Raw genomic sequence first — 20,669 nt, forward strand, 5'->3', positions numbered from 1 at the left:
CTGCTTGGCCTGCCTGCCTGCCGCCCAGTCGATCGCCCACGGGCCACTGCCTGTCTGCCCTCCGCTTCCCAATACCCGGAGGCGAAGGGGACTCTTATCCGATTGCTTTGCCCCTGCGTACGCCATTGATGTGGCTTTCCCTTGCATGCCTGCATCATGCCTTTTGCGACTGCGATATGGCGAGCCAGCGGTTTTCGCTGCTGGATATCCGATATTCCCTGCAATGCCGAATCGGGATGGGATAATGCCGTTGACGAAAGGGGACCACTCACAGCGCGAGAAGGCAGCTTTGGCATCTCATTTGGCAAAAGAGGCCAGAATGCGAGAATCACGAACGCTCCGTTTCGGTTGGCTTACGACGCAAACGACGGAACAACAAGAGACGGGATGGGTGGCTGTTGGTGGTGGTGCCGTCGTCGCAAATCGCGTTCAAGGCCCAATCCGAACTCACCGTTTGATGGTCAATGGGTGTTTGTGCGACTGGGGTAGCGGGGAAGAGACGGGGAAGAGACACAAGCAAAGCAAAGACAGGCACAAGCCGAACACACATGCATTCGTTCGCTCTCAACGGCTTTTTCTGCTTGTTCCTTCTGCCTGCGGATTCGGTATCCTTCTTGGCTGAGGTGAGGTAAGCAGGCAAGCGGCAGAAATAATCGGTCAAACAAAGCAAGTGGGAAGTGATTTACGCCGTTCTCGTCCCAACACACCCACACCCTCACCCTCTACACCCACCAACAACCGACGGCCAACAGCCATGGCGATCCGGGGTAACAAAGGTCGGCGGTGGTGGTGGTACCGTCTTGGAAGGGCAGTATGTAATCCGGCGCGCGCCACCCCCAGTCTGAGTCAGGCCGGGGAAGCACTCGCCTCGGGTCGGGCTGAGCTCCCAGCCAGTCACCTCGGCCGGATTTCGCTGCGGAGAGAGGGATGTTGTTCAATGGTAAGTAGCCGAGTGTATGAATAGTACTCTGCATGTAAGAGGTGAGAGTAAGGTTGTATAGGCGCAGGGCGGTAAAGTGCCCGTACGGATATACTGCGTCGTCGGCGTTGTCGAATACGTATCGATATGGTGGCTACGGATACCTTACCTTACATCCAGGTGTAAGGCGGTCAACAAGTGTGCAGCTGTCACCGCCCCTCCCTCAGGTTTGCCTTTCGCTACTGCTGGTGCTGCTTGGTGTGTTGTAACGGTGTTTGAGTCGCATCGCATCAGTATTGGCATGGGAATTGTCATTAGACGGCCAAGGTGTCAACACTCGAATTCGGAAACATTGGACGTTGGGGGGCAAGCTAGTCAGCCAGCATCCAGCAGGCAAGGTAATCAGAGTCAGTCAGGATTCGGATTCAGCGAGAAATAGGCAACGCAACCCATCCTATACGAACGGATGGATTCGTAAGTTTCTCGTCGTCGCATCTTGTGGAAAAAATAGGCGGATGCGGGATCATGGTTGCGCGTGTTCGTACGAAGGAGGTTCCCTTCAGCAGTTCAGGGGTGTCAGAGGTAAGGTAGGTAAGCAGATGCCTACGGATACGACAAGTTGTCGGTGGTTGTCTGGAGGAATGGAGGAATTTCGGGCATGCGACGGAATTGCACAGGAGGGAGACAAACTGCTTCGGTCGCATCGTTGCATCCGGGCCATCCATCCAAGCCAGTCGCATTCTCAAGAATGATTGTCCTGAATCATCCCAAACCTTGTGGTGTGGCTTGAGGGGTTGGAATTTGCTGCCCTGTCCCGAGGCGGGCGATGAATGCCATTGCTGCGGTGATGAATGGGTTTGATCGTGATTGATGGCTGCCGCGCCCACGCCCCCTGGCAATCCGAGCTCTCTCGCTTCGCTTCGGTGAGCCTTGTCGACGACGACGACAACGACGACGACGACGACGACGACAGGCACACCTCGTGGAAGAAAGAAGAAGCGCCGCAAATGATCAGGATCCATGCCCTCGCCTCGTCCTGCCCTGCCCCGGCCTTGCCATCTATCTACGCCTGACTCCGGGCACCTGGGACACCACAGCTTGGGACACATCCAGCATGATTAAGATGAGATGCCGGGGTAGCACGGCCTGGGGTTGACTGCTGCGGTCGCGACAAAAGCGACCGAGGTCGACGAAGGCGGGAAAAATGAACCTCGCAAGAAATAAATTGGATGCCGAAAAAAACAAAAGACCAACAGCAGCCAAATTACCTGAGACAGACCCCCGGGGGACCCAACCCGGCGCAGCGGGTTGGATGGGGCAGGTGAGAAGTGAGAGACAACGGCCGTGAGCCGGGGGTACGGAATTGTTTTTTTTCGTCCCTACTCTCCCGGTTAGGGCACGCCATGATTGCTTTTTGCTAGCCCCCGTCTGGCAATCTTGGGAAAAAAGAAAGAAGAAACCGATTTTGTGTGTGCGATTTCGCCGCTCTCGTTTGTGACTGGAGCGGGATGGGCGCGGATGCAATGCGATGCGATGCGCCGCGCGGGGCGCCAGACACGGCGACTCGACCTCAGCCCTGGACGGGAGTCGGGACGGTGTGCTGGATGCAGCCACGGCAGACGGGCTGGCACACCTACTTTTGCACTGCATAGTAGGTATTTTGAAGGGTTCATTTTGGTGGCTGACCACTGCAGGTGTGGTACAAGTACAAGGCCGTAGGGCAGATGTTGGTGTTTGGTGTTGGGACAGGAACAAGAGCAGACGTAACCATCCATCAGAGTTGACCGGCGGCGGTGAATCACCGCCGGTCGCTCGCACATTGAGTCTTGCGCACCTCAGTGTTGTAAGTTGCTTGTTGGGTTGGTTGGCAATGCGTGCGTGCGTGCGTGCGCAAATGGGACGGAATGGAATGGCATCCATCCTCTCGCTGTGGTTCCCCGAATGCATCTGTTGTCGCGCAATTGCGCTTCGTCCTCTTGTCCCCCTCCCCGGTCGGCCCCCGGTGGCCCCCTCCCCCCTTGAAAGAGGGGCCTATTGACGCCCAAAGGAAGGGAACAATTTGAAGCTAGAACCTGACGATCCACGGCTCCTCCTCAGAGAGAGAAGAGGAGTGAGGGGGTGTGTGATGGTGACCACGAAGCACGAGAGCAAGGCTGGCAACAAGCAACAACAACCTGAAGAAGCTGTTTGAGGTGAGCTGGTGAGGGGTGTGTACGACAACCAACGACGTGGACAACAACATGACTGACACGACAGGTACAATCAGAAGCAGACAGTCACAGAGCCCCCCTCATTTCAATTACTCGGTGAAGGTTTGCGATTTCAGCGAGAGATGAACGATTGGGGGGATGTCCAATGGGATTGGCATCGTCGGCGAGGAATTCCTGCGAGAGTTACGCGCAAGTCGCAAGCCGCGCAATGCTATGCCGCGAGATAGTGCGTAAAGGGCAGCGAGAGAAGGGCCATGGCCTGGATGCCAGAGACTGGACGGACATGCACCGAGCGCACCGAGGCCTGGTCTGGCCTGGCCTGGCTACCTTATCCGCAGAGGTATTGCCCAGCTAACGGTCGCTGGAATCTACTGCTGCGGCAAGTACCTGCCCGTGATGGCTGGCCCGAGGGCCGGGGCAGTCCAGATTGTGCTCCCGGGGGACAGGGCATTCAAGGCCCGCCGTGAAGAAGAAGAAAAGGGAAGGCCAGAAGCTGTGGACACTGCGCCTGGGGGGGCCTGGGCGAGAGTCTGGAGGCGGGAAGGAGGACCTGCCGCTGCCGTTGCCGCTGCCGGGACGGTTTTTGGCAGGCATTGGCAGAGGCCCCGAGCAGCCAGGCCCTGAGAAAGAGAAAGAGAAGCAGGGCCCCCAGGGCGGTGGGCATCCCGCGGCTCGCTAGGAAGAGGGCCCCGGGAGAGACAGCAGCAGTCAGTCACTGTGAAGACGGGGGCCTTTGGGGCCTTGGGACCTTTGGATGGGGGGCCCGGGGGGGGCCTGAGAGGTGCTTGATGGACCATGGACCATGGACCTGCCTCACTGTGATGAGTGCCTCCTGGGCTCCTTCCCTCCAAGGGAAAAAGGAAGAGTCATGATCCATCGCAGAGGGGGTTGCTCTGCAGCCAATCAATCCCGACACACCTCACTCACACCTCCCCCCCTCCCGACAAGGCGGTCAAACACCGCTCATTCTTTTTCCGTTTTCTTGGTTGCTTTTTGCGTGGCTGCTGCCGCTCTGCCGCAAGTGAGCTGCTCCCGCTGCTTCCCCGTATGCGGCCTCGCTCCGTTTGTCTCATCCCAAGATTCTGCCAGGCTCTTGGCTCAGGCTGGCTGCCAACCGAACCCGTCCCTGACTCTGACTCTCTATCTACGTCTCCCTTCAGCGCATCTCGGAAGCCCTGAGCAGCTTGGAGGTGCAGTAGCAGCCTGTAGGGAGGACCGTGTTTGTCCCTGCGGCGTGGGGGAACAATCAGCTACACAGCTGCGACTCACCAAAACGGTGTTTTGCGCTGCAGATGCCAGCTGGAATGTCGTCTCCCTGCGTACGGATACCTGCGATAAGGTACCCATCACGAACTCGACCGCGACCTGGACCGCTTGCACACGGATTCTGGCCCGTCCGTTCGCATTCCCCCGACCTGGCGATTCAGCTCTGTTTGCGCCATGATGTTCGTTTGAGCCATCAACAAGAGAAACAAGAGAAGATGCCCTCCTCTGCGCTGCCACTATATTAATCATGACTCTTTCGCCCTCACGTCCGAGTCATCTTGTTGTTTCGCTCTCCCACCAGAGTATCAGCACCAGCAGCAAATCCAGTATCATCAGCGTCATTGCAACCATCACAAGTCAGCGTCGCCCGCGTCGTCGTCACCAGGCATACAACCTCCCGCCGTCGCCGAATTACACATCAACACCACCACCAGGAGAGCAGGATTTCCATCGTTCCGCCCGTATCCTACAATTCGGACTTTCAGCGACTCAGAACCTTCCTTCCGTACCTACCGGCACCGTATTTACAGGTACGAATCGGTCGCTCGCTCAGCTCAGCTCCAGCTCCTCGGCAACGCCACGTCAAGAATAGTCACCAGCCAAGGTCGCCGTCCAACCCAAAAGCAACGCGTTACGCCGACTCTACCGTTCCACCCAGCAAAGAAACGGACTACGGACTTCCTCCCGCGCGCCGCCCAGCCAGCCCTGTCTCTGTGTCCAGGGCCCCCTCCGTCTTTACGGCGTTTTTACCACCGACACGCCCACCTTTCACAGCTGTGGACGGTGACACCCCCTGACACGCCCCCCCTCAACGACAACTGCAACCGCTTCCGCCCCGAGCAACCCCCCAGGCCCAGCCCAGACTCCCCTGCGCTGTCAGCTCCCACTCCCCATCTCCGTCACCGCCTCCCTGCCTTGTTTTCCCACCCCCTCGGGATCCCGGGAATCACTGTTGCCCCCATCTTTTAGGCTTGCAAAGTCCACTCTCCGAAATTCCTCGGAACGTTACCCTGCCCAACCTTGCACCTCCTGGGCCTCACCACACCCCCTTTCACACCCCCCAAACCAGAGGCAGGCAGACGCGCCTCTGGCTTATAAGTCTGCCGTGTCCACCTTCTCCCACACTCTTCCACCGAACGCGAAATCATCGTCGATATCAACACTCAACACTCAAGACCAACTGGTCCCAAGAGAAGAACAACTCCACTCTTCACACAACACATCACAGCCATGTACGGCTCATACGGTTCATACAGCTCCATGGGCGCCATGTCCATCTCGGCCCCCATCGACATCGGCTCCAGCAACATGCTCGCCCACGACCGCTCTTGCGCCTTCCCTTCGTGGCCCCGCCGCGAGACCCTCGCCGACTTTGACGGCGAGCCAAGAGCGACCTCTTACCTCTCCGACGAGGACCTCTTCCCTCAGGACTTTGAGGACGACGCCCACTCCGTCTCCAGCCACGGCAGCTTCTCCTCTCCCAACTCCCGCTCGCCCCAGATCACCGAGGCCGAGCTTCTTGAGATGGAACGCGAGCGGATGGCCATGCAGCGCGAGGCCATGCGCTGCGTCATGCTCGAGAAGGAGCGCCGCCGCCAGCAAGCCCTCAAGCAGAAGCAGGCCCGTCGCAGCAGCTCCAAGAAGAGCCCCAAGAGCAAGTCCTCTGCCATGGCTCCCATCGCGGAGTGAAGCTCTCCAGCAAGCTGTGGCGGTGCGCCCAGCTCCCAGCTCTTACTTCGGACGAGCAACCTAGCTCGCTTACACAACACCTCAACCAACTCTAATCCCTAATGACGGCTCAACTGCAGCCGTGTCGGCGGCGACCACCAACCCGATCTACTCTCAAACGGTCCAGGTCGCCGGCCGCCAAACGCAAATCTCATCCTCGGCTTCCATCGAGGAGTCGACACAACGAACACTATCGGCTTTCGACAACCAGCATTCTGACAGCACGGGGCGATTCGGAAGACCGTGTGGGGGGGAGCACAAGCGAAGCCGACCGTGGGGGACCCGCAGCAGCAGCGTCTCAGCCACACTAGCACAAGCTGGGCGGTATCGGCCACGCACCGAGGAGTCATCCGCCTCGGGGAGGTGTGGCAGGTGAGGACAGGTCGGCTGCGCTGCCTCGTCGCAATGCAACCGAACCTGATCCCGGCATTTGATCGAGGGTGGCCTCGTGGATTCATCATGGGCGCGTAGGCAATTCACATGCCGCGCTGCCTTGGGTTTTCTTTTTTGTCTTTTACTCTTTCGTGTTGATACCCCCCGCTGTAGCCATCGAGGCTCGCAACTATTTTGTCGCATGGAGTTTATCACTGTTGATTTGGAGGAACATCATGGGAAAGGAGCACAGTACATGCTTGCATCACTGCATCGAGCTATGGGGGCATTCGGATCAGCATCGGAATATCATATCATCAGCGTCATGTTTTCTTCATTTAGTAGCTAGTCTTAGTTAGAGATACCCTTCGCCACGCGCGACACCAACATTTGAATTCTTATTCTACATCATCACAAAATATGCATTCTCATCGCAACGTGACAGATGATCTCAAGAAGCGGCCACTATTACTGCACACCCAACTGAATCTACTGATGCTTCGATAACGTCACACATTTGAAATCTTGATCTGTGAGACTCATCTTGAGGCCGCTGCAAGAGTCATAGTTGATCAGCATAGCCGTTAGCATGTGCCGCCGACTCGGTAAGTGCCTGCCGCTGGTGCGCACCCGCGCGCTGCTGGTGCTGACAAGTCAGCGAGCAGAAGCTCTAATTTACAGCGTGTGTGGTGTGTTGTAACTTGTGTGTGTGTGAGTGTTGGTTTGGGCCTGCCTTTGCCCTGCCTGGCAGAAGGTTTATCCTCATTAGCCACAGCGAATAATGTCGTCATCACCCGCGGCGCAGAGTTGGCCTCGACCAACTCCTCAAACGGTCGGGAACGGTCGGGGGAATAAGCCCTCCACCGCTGGGCGCCCTCTCTGTGGCTCTGCCATTCCGCGCTCCTCCACACGCAGAGTGAGTCCGTCCATTGTTATGCCGCTTGTTGCTCCGCAGCCTGCGCCTCATCCAATCTAGACCCTTTACCCATCGTAAATGGGCTTTCCCCGTATTTCCCTCCCCCAGGATACCGAGAGTTCGTACAATGGAATTTGTCCGCTGTTTCTATTTGTGATTTCCAACCACAAGAATTCCGGGGCTGGCATTCGTCATCCAGCCCTTTGCTGCGTGGCTGCGTCTGCTGGGCGGCCTCTGATGGCGAAAAAGGTTGAATGTTGCCTCGGCACCGCGAGAATACGAACAGCTTCGTCGTCCCTGTTTGTTGTTATTGTTGTGTCGGGATGTTGGGGCGTGGCCGTGGCGGCGGGTATGGGAAAGGCCGCGGTAAACTTACCAGCGACCGTTTGCGTCCGGCCGTCGGCTCTTTGCTACTAGTGTTCTGGGCCGACGCCATCTTCTTGGGGGGAGTTTGTCAACAAGTGTGCAGCTTGCGAGGATCGGGGTGGATCGGAGATCCCAAGGGCTCGGGTCCGCCACATCCTTGACCAACGGCCGTCGAGCTGTTGTTATTGCTGACCCGACCAACCAACCCAAGCCACTCAACCAAGCAAATCACGAAGCGTCTTCGGAAGCTTAGGGGGGGGAGGGAGTGTAATTGCATTGCAATGCCGTGAATGTTGCACTTTCGGCGACGTTGACCAGCGCAAACCTCGGGATGCCATGGATGATCTGATCTACCGAGGCGGCCGAGGATAGCAAAGTCTGGGGAGGGGAGCCCGACCGGAATGCAGATGCGTGATTGATAGGCATGCATGTCTTTGCCGATGACGGAAGAGCGGAGGGGATTGGCGATTTTGCGCCGATGCGGGGACGGGATGTTTCGGGAGGTGTTGATGAAGATGTCAAGGTCTTGGATTATCGCGAGCATCACTTTTCCTGGAGCGTTATGCGCGATGATCTGATATCGCGGTTTGAGTCAATCTCCCCGCATCACGGGCTGGTGGTCTCTTCCTGGGGAGAGAGGCTACCGTCTATCTAGATGAGAATCGAGATTGTGGCGTAGGCTTAGATAGAGATCGCTAATATCATGCCACCTCTTTTCTCACACACAGAGTGTTCAGCTGTAGACGTGAGACCTCAGCTGTGCGTGTTGTTCGAAGGGTGCCCTTCTGGCGGTCAATCTACGTGCGGCTCCGGAGAGTGTCAGCCGGGGGTGTTGTTGACCGACTTGAGGAGCCAAATGTCCCAGTGCACACATGCATGCATTCCTGACTCTTCCTTCCGGTCCTTGGATCATCTTCGACAACATACCCTCACCAAAAGGTGAACACCCCGAGAAACAAGCGCGTCTCGGTATCTTGCGTCGCTTGCATTATAAACCCGCTCACCCAAAAGTGTGTCTAGGTTCGGTTCTGCGAAACCGGTATTTTGCGTCAACAGAAGAATATGCGATCTTGCTCCGAACCTTGATTTCCTGCTGTCATTGACTCGAGCCATTCCGTCTGTAATCTTGTTGCCGGTAGGGCTGCGTAAGTGCGGGAGAGAACGGAGCACGGGTTTCCGTAATGGTGGTAAGCAGCTTGGCGGTAAACCCTCCCCGCATAGGCGGTAAAGGGCCAGCAGCTCACCTCAGCACGCGGGGTAGATTGCTCCGGTGATAGATAACGCGCGGGAGAGAGCCCAGAGATCTTCCGTCCGTTACCGACGAACCGTTGGACATTACGGCCGAGCTTCTGGCCTCCATGTGAATTGTGCAGGACAGGACCCGTCCGTCAGCGCGGTCCGCGGTCCCACAAAGGGAGGTGGCAGCGCGGGTCCTCTCAGTGCTTTCCCAACTTCCCAAATGTCTGGCCCTGCAGATTGTTTAGTCATGGTAATATCCGTTTTACATGCACCCCCTTTTGCGACCGTCGGGGGGGGGGGGGGGGNGGGGGGGGGGGGGGGGGACTCTCTGACCGCCTGGGTTCTTGGGTTTTGCGCTCAACCGAGCCGATGAGAGGATGATGGCGGGGTTCCTTTCCCCGCCGGGCCACCGTTTTCTTCTTCCTCAGTGTCCTGCGGGACGTTCTCGACCGCCAGAATGGAGAACAGGAAAAGGGTCCCTGCACCGGGATGGGGTCCCGGACGCCTGGGCCTCGTACAGATTGCCCACGCACCCATACCCATACCCATGCTCGACTCGCTCCGTCCCAAAGAGGGAACTGGGAAATTTGACAAAGAGGGATGCCCCGGCCGACCACCCAGGGCCAAACGTGTCAACCCCCGGGAGCGATCGTCCCGTCGTCGGGTCGAGGAGCCAGAGAGAGGGGGGTGGGTGATGAGTGAGTGAAGTGAGCTCTCGTGGCTCTGGGTCCGCAGTGTCCACTGTCCAGTCAACTCCTCTTTACCTTAGCCGGGCCTTTGGGCTCTTTTTCTCCCGGTGGAGCTCCCCAGTGGATGTTGATGGCTCTTGCGGCAGCAGGAGGAGGAGGAACAATGATGAGCTCCTCTCTCTGCAAATTTTTTCCACATGGAAACTGGGTCTTGCGGGATTAGATGCAGGGAACACTGAGGATGAGAAACACCGCTTGCACGAAAGAGGACGGTCGTTGAGAACAATCACAGGCGCAACCGGCCCTTCTCTGCAACGATTCGAGAGAAAAAAGCTTCATGCCAGAGCTAGAGCCCTAGGATAATGAGAGCCCGCATGCAAATTTGACATGCGGTATCCATCCGTCCGCCCAGCCTTCTTCTTCTTTCAAACGCGGTGCCTCTCCGAGGCTCTTCTTCGGCATTATCATTCGTGGAAAAGGACGATTCATGACCCACCCTATAGAAAATTCTTTTAAAATTCTTTTGCATGCTCCCCCGCGCGCGCGGTCCACGTCCCCTACACGCGGCACACACACACACACACAACACGGTACACGGTTAAAGTACATACACCAGCCATCCTCGACTCGGTGCCGCGACTCATTTACCGAAACGACACCGAGACGATGCCACATCCCCCGAAAACCATCGGAGCATGTCCGACGAACACCACCCCTCCTCCTCCTCATCCTCCCCCGCCGGTGTTTGTCCCGGCCGCACCTTTCTCGGTGGCTCATGAGTCGTGTGGCGCAGAGGGTGAGAGCTTCAACCTTGGAAGAGGCGCTCTGGACTCCGAAATAAGCATCCTGAAGCGCAATCTTCGCAATCTTCGTCGCGCAGAGGCCAGCACCCTTACGCAATCGTGCATCTCTTTTTCTTCTTCTTTTCTTCCATGTGAAATTCTTAAATTTTTCTTGTCAGGGTCCAAACTGAGTCGTGAGCCCCACGAATCGTCAAAGTGATCAGCCTAAAGACAGACGTCAACTATGACTTCAAATGACTTCATCTGGAGACACCGGTTTGAACAAAACCTTCTTCACCCTGTTTTCCAGGGCAACTTTCTTCCCGGCTGGCAAGACGATAAGCTAGCTAAACCAACCCTGCCAAGAGTGACGAGAAGTAGAAAATTCTTTTCTGGAATAGCATCGCGAACGGGAAGCCCACGCGGTTTGGCCACCCGCACAGACTCTTGACGGTCTTCCTTTTCCGCCCATCCTGAAGCATAGGCCCTTTCCCGTGGTGCGGCGTGCCTGACTTGCTTGGTGCTTTTCCTTGTGTCCGTCCTGACTAGCGGAAGAAAAACCTGGGGTAGAGGACTTCTTTTTTTGATGGGAGTTGAAACCCATGGCGTCAAGCCACCGTCGAGTCCGTCTTCTCTATTTCCGTTGGCTGAGAAGCAAGCAACCTGCGTTACACAAGACAAACCGCTTCTTTACAAGTCAAGTCTCAGTCAGTGCGCTTTGCAAAACCAACCAACCCGATAACAGGTTTCTTAGTTCTCAACCCAACCCAGCCTCAAGACGCAAGACGAATGAGGATGCACGGCGTGTGTTTCCCCCGTTCGCCAACAGAAACAGCAGATCGATCAGTTGCCGTATCGATTATTATGGAGAGTCCGTTTCGAGGGTGGACGCCTTTGATGATCCGTACAAACACACAACAGTCCAGAATTTCCGGGAGATCTGCCTGCCGTCCGATAAGACTTGCAAAGTTTCGGGGCCAAACCCGTCGTCGTCGTGCGCACGTTTCGCAGGTAGCTGGGACCAGACCTTCAGATATGTGCATTTTGCTGCTGACTGATGAAGAAGAATATTGGAGACTGGCGACTGGCTGGACGGACGGGTGGATGGAATGGTTGGCTGTTGGTTCGTCCGGCATTGTTGAAGGTTAAACGGAGCTCAAGCCGCCGTTGATGGCAGTGGGCCAGTGGCCCTCAGAACCGAAGGCACATGCACGATTGACGGGACCCGCAGAGGACGGACACATCCCCGCAACCGTATCGAGAGGGAAGAACCGTTCTGCGCTGCGTCTGGCAACTGCCAAAAACGGCAGGTCTGTCGAAACGGACCCTACCTGCTTCTTTTAGTGCGAGGTGGTATCCGTCCATAGTGCTCCCGCCGTAACCGCGTCTTATCTCAGCACAGACTTGACCGGTCGATAAGATTATCACCGCCGGAGAACGTGGGGTTTGACCGGTCCCTAAGGAAGATGGATGGTGTTATCGCGTTTCCCGTATTGCTTACCCCATCCTCCAGGCCGCCCCCGAGGAACATTCTCGTATGCTGTCATCTGGCGTTGGCATTGCTATTTTCAACTCTTGCTATCCGTAATGGGCGCCGGTGGCACGACGCCTAGAGAAGGGGGGATACAGGCAGACGGCAAGTCCAGTTCCATCGCGTTTCCATCGTGGGAGCTACGTTGCGCCCTTGCGAGGCCTCTGCACAGTCCCCTACGGATCTATGGTATGGAAGGGCTTGGACGATGGCCCGGGAGGGGTCGGTGCTCCCGTCCGAAGGCCATCACGCTATCTTTGGGGTGTATATCTTTAGACAGCCGACAGCCCGCCGTTCTCAGAAGAAACCCGCCGGTGCCGGTGGCTGACAGTCAGTGCTCCCCAACGCCCCGGATTCCAGTTCCCCGGCCTATCTAAACGAGCAACTCGGAATCCAAAAGAAGACGACGAGGGCGACGACGACGTTGAACGCCAAGGGATGGACGGACGGAGTGCGATAGCCAGGCGAAAACGGATTCCGAGTCCGCGCTCGCTCACGTCGCCTGAGGATGAGGCAGGCGGTGGGGGTTTGGGGGGTGCCTCTTTGGGACACCGATAAAGATTACGGCGGCGGCGGCGGCGGTGGTCCATCTTGGAAACGTGGGGGTGTTGGTTGGGTGATTTGCGCTTCCCATCATCCCCGGCGCATTCCCAGCAGAGGCTCGGTCTCAGTCTGCTGTTCCCGTCGCTGCGCTGGCACTGGTTGCGAGAGCATCATCAGATAACGGACACCGACAACTTGCTTTTGGTCTCTGCCCGACGACCACCACCCTTTTTTTCTTGAAATGACCTCACACACACAAGACAAACAAGCAACCAACACCCCCGATGGCGCCGCTTGCTTCACTCTGCAGCCCAATCGACAAAAACGAAATGAAATCGGGGCAGCAGCAGTCTCAGAAACCAAGCGCCGGAATAACAAACGGGAGGATGGAATATGACAAGTGACCGGCTGGGCTCCGGCTCCCCGGGGGGTCGGGTAATCTCCCAGCGAGTCGATCCCAACCCAACCGCCCGGCGAACCCAAGGCCTGGGTCCGGCCACGACCGCATCTTGCAGGGCCAGCGACGCAGGCAAGCGGCAGCAATCACTAAGGCGGTGACCGGGTCTAGAGTCATTCTCTTCTGCTGCGGGCTGCGGTGCTGTCGTCGCCGCGGGAGATGGGCGATCCCTCTATCGTGCATTCGTGCATTCCACCCTCTCCCCGGGGCCCAGAACTCGTTGTCTCGTATCGTTTGACAGGGGCACAATTGTACGGAGTCTGTACGAAGTACGCCCCCTCCGTCAGCGGTGGGAAATACCAATCACCCAGGAGCCCAATTTCAGCATTACGACCAACACACCCTCGGCGTTGGTGTCGCAGGGTCGCGCATTTCATACCGCTCGCGATGCGATGGATCTCATGGAGGGGCGTACAGTTGACAGGAGAGGGGTAGCTACTTTAGCTACTGCCGCAGTAAGGTAAGGTTGGTAGGGCAGCTTGTCATCCCCAACGGTCGCGAACACGCACAACACAACTCTCGCCCTTTGTAATTGCCAAATCCAAAATGGCCTTGCCGTGATTCGCGATCCGAAAATACAATGCCGCCCACCACTCTGCGAGACTCGATCCCTCCATCCCTCCCTCCCCCACGGATGACTCTGGCTAGGCCTGGACCATCTTCATCCTCCCTCATAGGTGCTCCGGGCTGTCTTGTCTTGTTCGACAATCCGAAAGCCGGACGCAGCGCATCTCGAGAGCTAATCACACGCGTCTCCGGCGTGTTACGGTCCTCATAGGACAGCTGCGACGCACACACGGTCTGGGTGACGGCGTCCCATGGGCGGCGCTCGGGACCTGACTGGTCGGGCGCGTGCCAAACTCTCGCCGTTCTGCGCTCCAATCACCTCCCGGCGCATCGCCGTCCGTCGCAATCACAGTGACTCACTGTTTTGTGTGTGGGGGACGGGTGACGATGATTGATGATGGGGCAGCGGCAGCAGCCCAGTGGATGAGGCAAATACAGAAAATTTTTCGGCAAGTCTACCTAATACGAACCCACCCTTGCTGTCATTCGCATTCTTTTTCTGCTTCTCTCGCGGCTTCTTCTGCTGCTGCCAATTTCGCGGCGGCATGTCGCTCATTCCCGTCCTGCGGCCTTGGTCACATCCGATAGCGGGCCGCCGCAGCCTCTCTATATTTCTCTCTGTCAACGACACGACAACGGAGGGGGGTCCGGACTTGTGGCTTGCGTGCGTTGTGTGTGGATGTGTGTAAGTGTGTGTGTTGCGTGCGTGTCCGTCCTGCACACCCACCACCACCCCCTCTTCAACCTGGAACCCGTCAAATGCCATCTCTCCCGCCCTGCTGTGGACGATGGAGCCCAGCCCTGCTGCGTGTCTTGTGTGTACGATTTCCCTTACGTGCGCTGCAAGTTACGGGCGGTGTGTATGGTGTGCCTGGGGTGCTGCCCCGATTCGTCGTCCCCTCATCGTGCATGCAGCAAGTTAGCATCTGCATCCCGAAAGAAAGAAGAAGCAAGCAAGCGAGCGCAGGAGAAGGAAAGCTGAAACCTCGCACACCACACACCCCTCCTCTGAGCAGCAAACTACCCCTGCCAACAAAACAATCACATTTCCCCATCCTCGGGGCCCAATCGATATGTATGCGACAAGTCTCACCGCCGCTTTCCATGACAGTCATAATTGAAGATTCAGTCAAAAAATGACAGGGACGCAACGAGGCTTTTTTGAGACTTGCATTTGTCTTTGATCCTTGGCGTTGGGTAAGGAATTTTTTCCTTTTGAGATTTGTCTAGCCCTCCCCTCTACGCTCCGATATCCCACATGTCTCACGTAACGAAATGGGGACCTGGGAAAAGCAAGACTACACGAGACCTCCTCCATTCCATCCACAGTCCCGTTTGCGACAGATACCCCGGTCGCAGAAGCTAGCTGGCAGATGCACCACCGCTCTGTGTCTCTGATCGCACGCCGGATCGTCAGGGGCACTGGCGGGGAGAGAATGCCAGTTGGTAGAAACTGTATGTTTGCGTTTTGCTTTTGGGCAGCACACACGCGAGGCACAGCCGTTGCGGACATGATGCTAGGTAGCCGCTCTGACCACACTCAAAATCGGCTGCCGACATGCCAATCTCTGGCGTCGGCTCAGGAATCTCGGGGCTGAAGCGGATGTGGAAATGGGAGGTAAATAGTCTTTACATTGCTGCGCCGGGGCTGGATGACGATCGCCGCCGACGTCTGATGTTTGACTTTCAGCCGCGTTGATCGATCGGTGGTGAGGTGAGATTTGGCGGCGGCGGCACATGTAGCAAGGTTTCGCTGTCCCTCGTCCTCCCCCCGGTTTGTGTTTGGATTGCCGCGTGGTGCAGCCAGCAGGTTCACGGGCATGTAGCAATAACTGCGTGCGGCATGCAAGCTGAGAGCTCCTCTAACCTTGTTCACGAACTCCATCCGAGCTTTTCCTTACGTGTGCAGGAGGAGCAATAAGCAGCACAGCCCTTCCTGGGTGTGCCAGCGATGCTCGGATCACAAGGGGGAACCGTACGATCGATCGATTGCATGGCATGTCTGTTCCGCGTAGAGCATCCCCGGAGATTGAAGCATCAGGAAGGAGGGTTTGCATTATATCATCCCGCATACGGAAGGCCTTCCCCGGCCGTCCCGCTGGAAAAGAAACGGGTTCTAAATCCGTCCGCACGTAGCCTCGGCAGAAGCAGCTGTCAAAGCTGCTTCTTGCCGTCCGCCGATCGACCGGGGGTAACCAGTCCGCCGGCGACCTTGCTCGGCCCCGCTGCGCAGCCCGTCATCCCCGTCCGTGATGGTGTGCGTCGGGGTGCGCCCCACTTGGCGGACACCGCGCTGGGCCGTTCTCCGGGGCTGGGGACCCCTGACTTGCCGTTTTAGGAATGCAGACGTCGGAGGAGTGGACGACGGCGGTCGGGTGGCGAGTAATGATCGCCGGATCTCCGGGGCTAAGGGAGACTACTGCACTTTTGTCACCTCAGAGGGATGTTCGGTGGCATTGAACGAGCTGATCTCCATGTTACATGAGCCAGCTTGAAGGCTTTCAATTATGTCTGCTTCTGATGTGAGAAACAATCACCCTAATGCGGGAACCAGTCTAAAATAGCCGCGGGGCTCGTGAATGAGAGACTTGAAGATGAAAGGGCATAGGAAGCCTTTTGAATACCATAATCCGACGACTTTTGCCATTTTCAGGGAATCATACCATCCTCCCATTATCTCCCTTCAATAAGAGAATCTCAAATCTTTACCATTTCAGCGCAGAGGCAGGGTCTTCTGCGCATCGCTGACAGTGCCGTTCTCGACAGCGGCGCGGTGCCCGCGGGCAATGTAGCCGTAGGCGGGGTAGTACTCGTCGAGCCAGGAGAAGAGCTCGTTGGCGCCGGGGGTGTTGCGCCAGTCGCGCATGAGGTCGAGGGAGATGGAGAAGAGCGAGACGACCTGGACGCCGGCGGCGGCCATGCGGTCGTTGGAGATGTCGCGGATGAGCTCGGTGGTGGTGCCGGACGCCTCGACGTTGGCCCAGACGGAGTAGCCCTCGGCGCGGAGCGAGAGCGCGAGGAAGGTGGTGCAGACGTCGGTGGTGATGCCCGCGAGGATGATCTGCGACTTGTTGGCGGCGCGGACGGCGTCGCGGAAGTCGGCGTTGTCCCAGGCGTCGACCTCGCCGTTGCGCTTGATCAGGGGCGCCGTGGGGTGCATGTCGAGGATCTCCTGAGGGAGAGGTCCATTGGGGCCTGGCTGTGTTAGCGGTTTGGTCGAGATGACAGTTGGCTTAGAGGCAAAGTTTGGCTTACCGGTCTCGGCGGAGGTGGTCAGGACGACGGGAAGGTCAAAGATGTTGGCCAGAGAGGAGTGAGCCAGCATGGCGTTGCGGTAGAGGGTCGGGTCGAAGTCGCGGGCGAGGTTGAAGAGTCCCTCCTGCATGTCGACAACCAGAAGCATGGAGTCGTTCTTGTTGAGTCTCTCCCAGGGGACGGCTGTTTGGTGTTAGTCGGCTGCGAAGATTCGTCCGGTTGTAAGTGCGACTTACCATCGCCAACCACGGCGGAGATGAGGGTCGAAGCCGCGAGAGTAAGGGAGAACTTCATGTTGTTAACGGCTTGGGGGTTTGGTCCTGGAGCAAGCTGTTTGAGTCTGGAGGTCGAGATATAGACTTGGGCTCGATTTGTCTGCTTGATGAGGATGAAGAGTATATTCTTTGACGAAGATAAGTCGATACCTCTCTTATATACAAGATTTCGTCGATACACCTTGACATCTGGTTCCGCAGACGCTACCCTTCTCGGAGTCTACTCCGCAATTTCGACATCGTGGGCAACGTTCCTACCAACGGTCACCGCCCACGTGCCTCTCACTCAATATGCGTCATTTCCCATTCGGTGCATTTTCATGGCGATATGCTGTAAATCCGACTCGGTGTAACAGAAATCCATCCAGCCTTGTCTGCTGTCGTGCTTCTCCCACGAGAATTTCCTCTTTGGGAAAGATGCTGGAGATGTGCTTTCGAAGGATGCAGTAAACATTGAGTGTACGTTAGTCAGCCCCCCTGCTCATCTCTTGGCAGATCTATAGCCTCATCGGCACTTTGAATTGGTTTCATTGGCTTCTGACGATACAGTCTGCCGAACGGCCCGGAGCGATGGCCGGAGGTGGAACTCCGCCGGTGGTACCCATACAGAGAGGAGACGTCCCATCCAAAATGCCATAAGCTGGGCGTAAGCATCTCCCAACCCCAGAAATTTGCTGGTGCTTGAGCTGCTGCGTGGTCTTGACTAAGCCTCCGTCACCAGGGACGTACGAAAGGAGACAACAGGGCCACACAACTCATTTCCCCAAAGCCCCGCATCGGTTGGACGAGCCAGACAGGACCTGCCATATTGATGATGACGGATGTTTTCGTGGCGTAGAGAAATGGAGTCGTTGGTGCTGGCTTAGCTAAGGCCCGCGTCGGTATTTGATAAGACGGGAGTTCTGCTTTGTGAGATGCGTCCCGCTCCGTAGTGGGGTCGGGGTTCCTTGGTCGATGCCGCGATTGCGTTGTGGAGAGCATTCGCCCGGTTTCTAAGCGGTTATGTGGCGTGTGTCAGCAACCGTGTAGGCTGCATAAGAGTTCTTCCCGTTGGTCAACGCCATTTGATGCAGCCTCTAAGCATCCGTGGCGATTGGCTTCCGTAGAGCAACCATAATATGAGGAAGAGATGTGGCTCGTTGTAATGTTTTGTGGATAATAAATAGATTGTCATAACAACTTGATTGCATTTCTACAACGTTACTTTTAAATTTCCAACGTCCAAACCAACACTCCTTACGTCAGGATGTGACTGTATCCCGAACTCGAGTCACCACTGCTTTCCACGGGTTGCTCAGTCACCAACATGAACCCCTTTCCCTCGTCGTACTTGACTTTGAAATCCTGAAACCATCTCATAATATTGATTAAGGCCAGTGAATTTCTCCAGATTCAGTCCTTTTTTCGACGCACCCAAGGCTGCGGCAGTTACCAGCGCAGTACTATTCGTTGGGTCGAAATCGTCATCGATCCGCACGCCGGTCTTCAGACCCTTGTATGTGTACCATCCTGCAATGGAAACCAGGTATAAGATCATAGGAAGGACGATTAACAAAGCTGTCGGCTGTGTCTGATGATATCCGACTCTAGAAGTGGTATAAGTCCCATTGACAGTGCTTCGACCGGTTGCATTGTATTTGGCAGAATAGTATATCCGTGAGTAGGTGCCTGCATATTCAGCCAAGCCGCGCAAAGCAGACTCAACGGCGACTGGATACGTGAAGTTTCCCGAGCCATCCCCGGTAGTATTGAGGCTAAGAATGGAGTCGATCAGACCGCTTCCCTAGAGGTGTGGCTCCTGTTAGTGTTGTACCTAAGGAAGGCCGCGCGAAAGAACTAAAACACACCCAACTCGTGATGGAGTAGCTGAGAAGATCGTTAACGTTGGCGATCGTCTCATTTGGCACGGCTGAACTGCCAATCGTCTCCACGATCTTTGACGTGAACAGCCCTGTGGCTGTGGAATAAGTGACGAGGTTGTTGGTGATCATCGGCTCAATTGTGCACGTGATTTTCGGAAGGTTGTCATACTTCCCAAACGGCTTGAGATAGAACTCATATTTCTTAATGTCTCGATCAGGCTGACACAGGGAGTGCGCCACAACACCTATGCTCGGCACAACCCACTTATCTTGTCTAATGCAAAAGTCCTTCCGAATAGAGTACTCAACCAACTGTAGGGTGTTGTGGTTATCAGCTGAGTTGGTCACGTTCAGCGTCTCCAGAATCTTATTCTCTATCGGCGTGTCTAGTGTTTCATAACACGACACTTCTGCAGAGAGGCCTTGTTGTGAAAGGGTGTAGTTGAAATGCGGGTATCTAGTGGAGGGGTCCCAGTTCTTGAAATCCACGTTGTTGAAGGCCGGGATGCCACGGAAACCGATGGGGAGTACTCCGCCAGTCGAGCCTTGGAATAGGCTGTCGATGACTCTCACTGATGCATTGTCGACGCCGAGAGTTTGTTGGGTAGCGGAAACTCCTGCAGAAATATAACCAATAGGGTCATCTGTGTGAGGGCAAGTAGGGAAATTGACGGAACCTGTCGATGAGGTATAAGTCATCCGTTCACACAGGTAGCGCTTATTCACTGGTACATTATTGTCTGAGCCTCGTATGTTGTACCAGTCCCGAAATTCATCAGCTGTGTAATCGAGTTCGTCGCCGAGGATACCCTCGCTGACGAGGACGTTGGTTGGGGTGAGGAGCGTTGTGAAGGCTGTAGTGAGGGTCAACGCGACGAGCCAGTTGACAATTGTAAATCCAGATAGCTTTAGGCGTTTGGTGTTAAAAAGCGGTTGTTCGTTAGCACACCTGTTCCATCCTTCAGAGTGTTAACAGGTTTTAAAAGTCGTATGCAGGGTTCTTAGGAGTTAGTATCTACCTTCAATTGTGGAAAAGGTGGCTCCTTCACGGGCTCTCTGTCTGATCATCAGAAGCAGACAACATTTGAGCAACAGCAGGAAGATAGCTGCAGAAACACTACCGCATGCTGTCCAGATGATGGTTCCGGTCTTTGGGTTAGCTCGCAGCCACTCCCCAAATTCGACGGGATACAGTAAAGGCCGCTTGGATCCGATAATCCAAAAAACGACAGCGAGACCGCTCAAAGAAATAATAAGAGAATTGTAGATTAGATACCACACAATCGCATTCGTCGAGGACGCGCGCTGAGGTGAAGTTGAGCCAGCCATCTCGACAGTGTGGCTATGCTGTTATAAGTTGCCTTGTAAATTGTGGCCGGTAGGCGATGAACACAGCACTCTGTTCGAACGATGAAAGCTTGCAGAGCACAGGCTTGGGGGTTTCATGTATATACATTGCTCTGGAAAAGTCTACCACACATCCTTCGTGGGTTGGTACTGGGCCAGGTCCCGCATGCCTAGACCGGTGCCAACATATATCCACGAGGCCGTCCGTAGATAAGCAGGCTGTCCCCAAAAGGAAATCATCTACAAAAAGAATGCGGAAAGCCGCACTATCGATGCAGCCTCAGTCTTCATGTGCAGGAGGATAAAGCAGGCTGAACTTATCTGCAGCCGTGTAGCATCCAACCC

General features: G+C 56.0%; 3 protein-coding genes across 3 annotated transcripts; 1 reads left to right on the forward strand and 2 right to left on the reverse strand.

The window, feature by feature from the left end:
* Positions 1–5,625: 5,625 nt before the first annotated feature.
* GCG54_00002287 (uncharacterized protein) lies at positions 5,626–6,084 on the forward strand (the record flags this gene model as incomplete). Its single annotated transcript, XM_045402382.1, has 1 exon — positions 5,626–6,084. One exon carries the CDS (start codon positions 5,626–5,628, stop codon positions 6,082–6,084), a length of 459 nt encoding a protein of 152 aa, XP_045258744.1.
* Positions 6,085–16,298: 10,214 nt separating this feature from the next.
* Positions 16,299–17,134, reverse strand: GCG54_00002288 (putative hydrolase YcaC; the record flags this gene model as incomplete). Its single annotated transcript, XM_045402383.1, has 2 exons — positions 16,299–17,023; positions 17,077–17,134. 2 exons carry the CDS (start codon positions 17,132–17,134, stop codon positions 16,299–16,301), a joined length of 783 nt encoding a protein of 260 aa, XP_045258745.1.
* Positions 17,135–18,445: 1,311 nt separating this feature from the next.
* Positions 18,446–20,433, reverse strand: GCG54_00002289 (uncharacterized protein; the record flags this gene model as incomplete). The annotated part of the gene is made up of 4 exons (XM_045402384.1): positions 18,446–18,898; positions 18,963–19,936; positions 19,997–20,319; positions 20,369–20,433. Coding segments are annotated over 4 exons (1,815 nt in total), but the record flags the coding sequence as incomplete, so codon positions are not given.
* Between the last annotated feature and the right edge of the window lie 236 nt (positions 20,434–20,669).

Source organism: Colletotrichum gloeosporioides (genome assembly GCF_011800055.1).
Source record: "Colletotrichum gloeosporioides strain Lc1 chromosome Unknown consensus_84, whole genome shotgun sequence".
NCBI lineage: Eukaryota > Fungi > Ascomycota > Sordariomycetes > Glomerellales > Glomerellaceae > Colletotrichum > Colletotrichum gloeosporioides.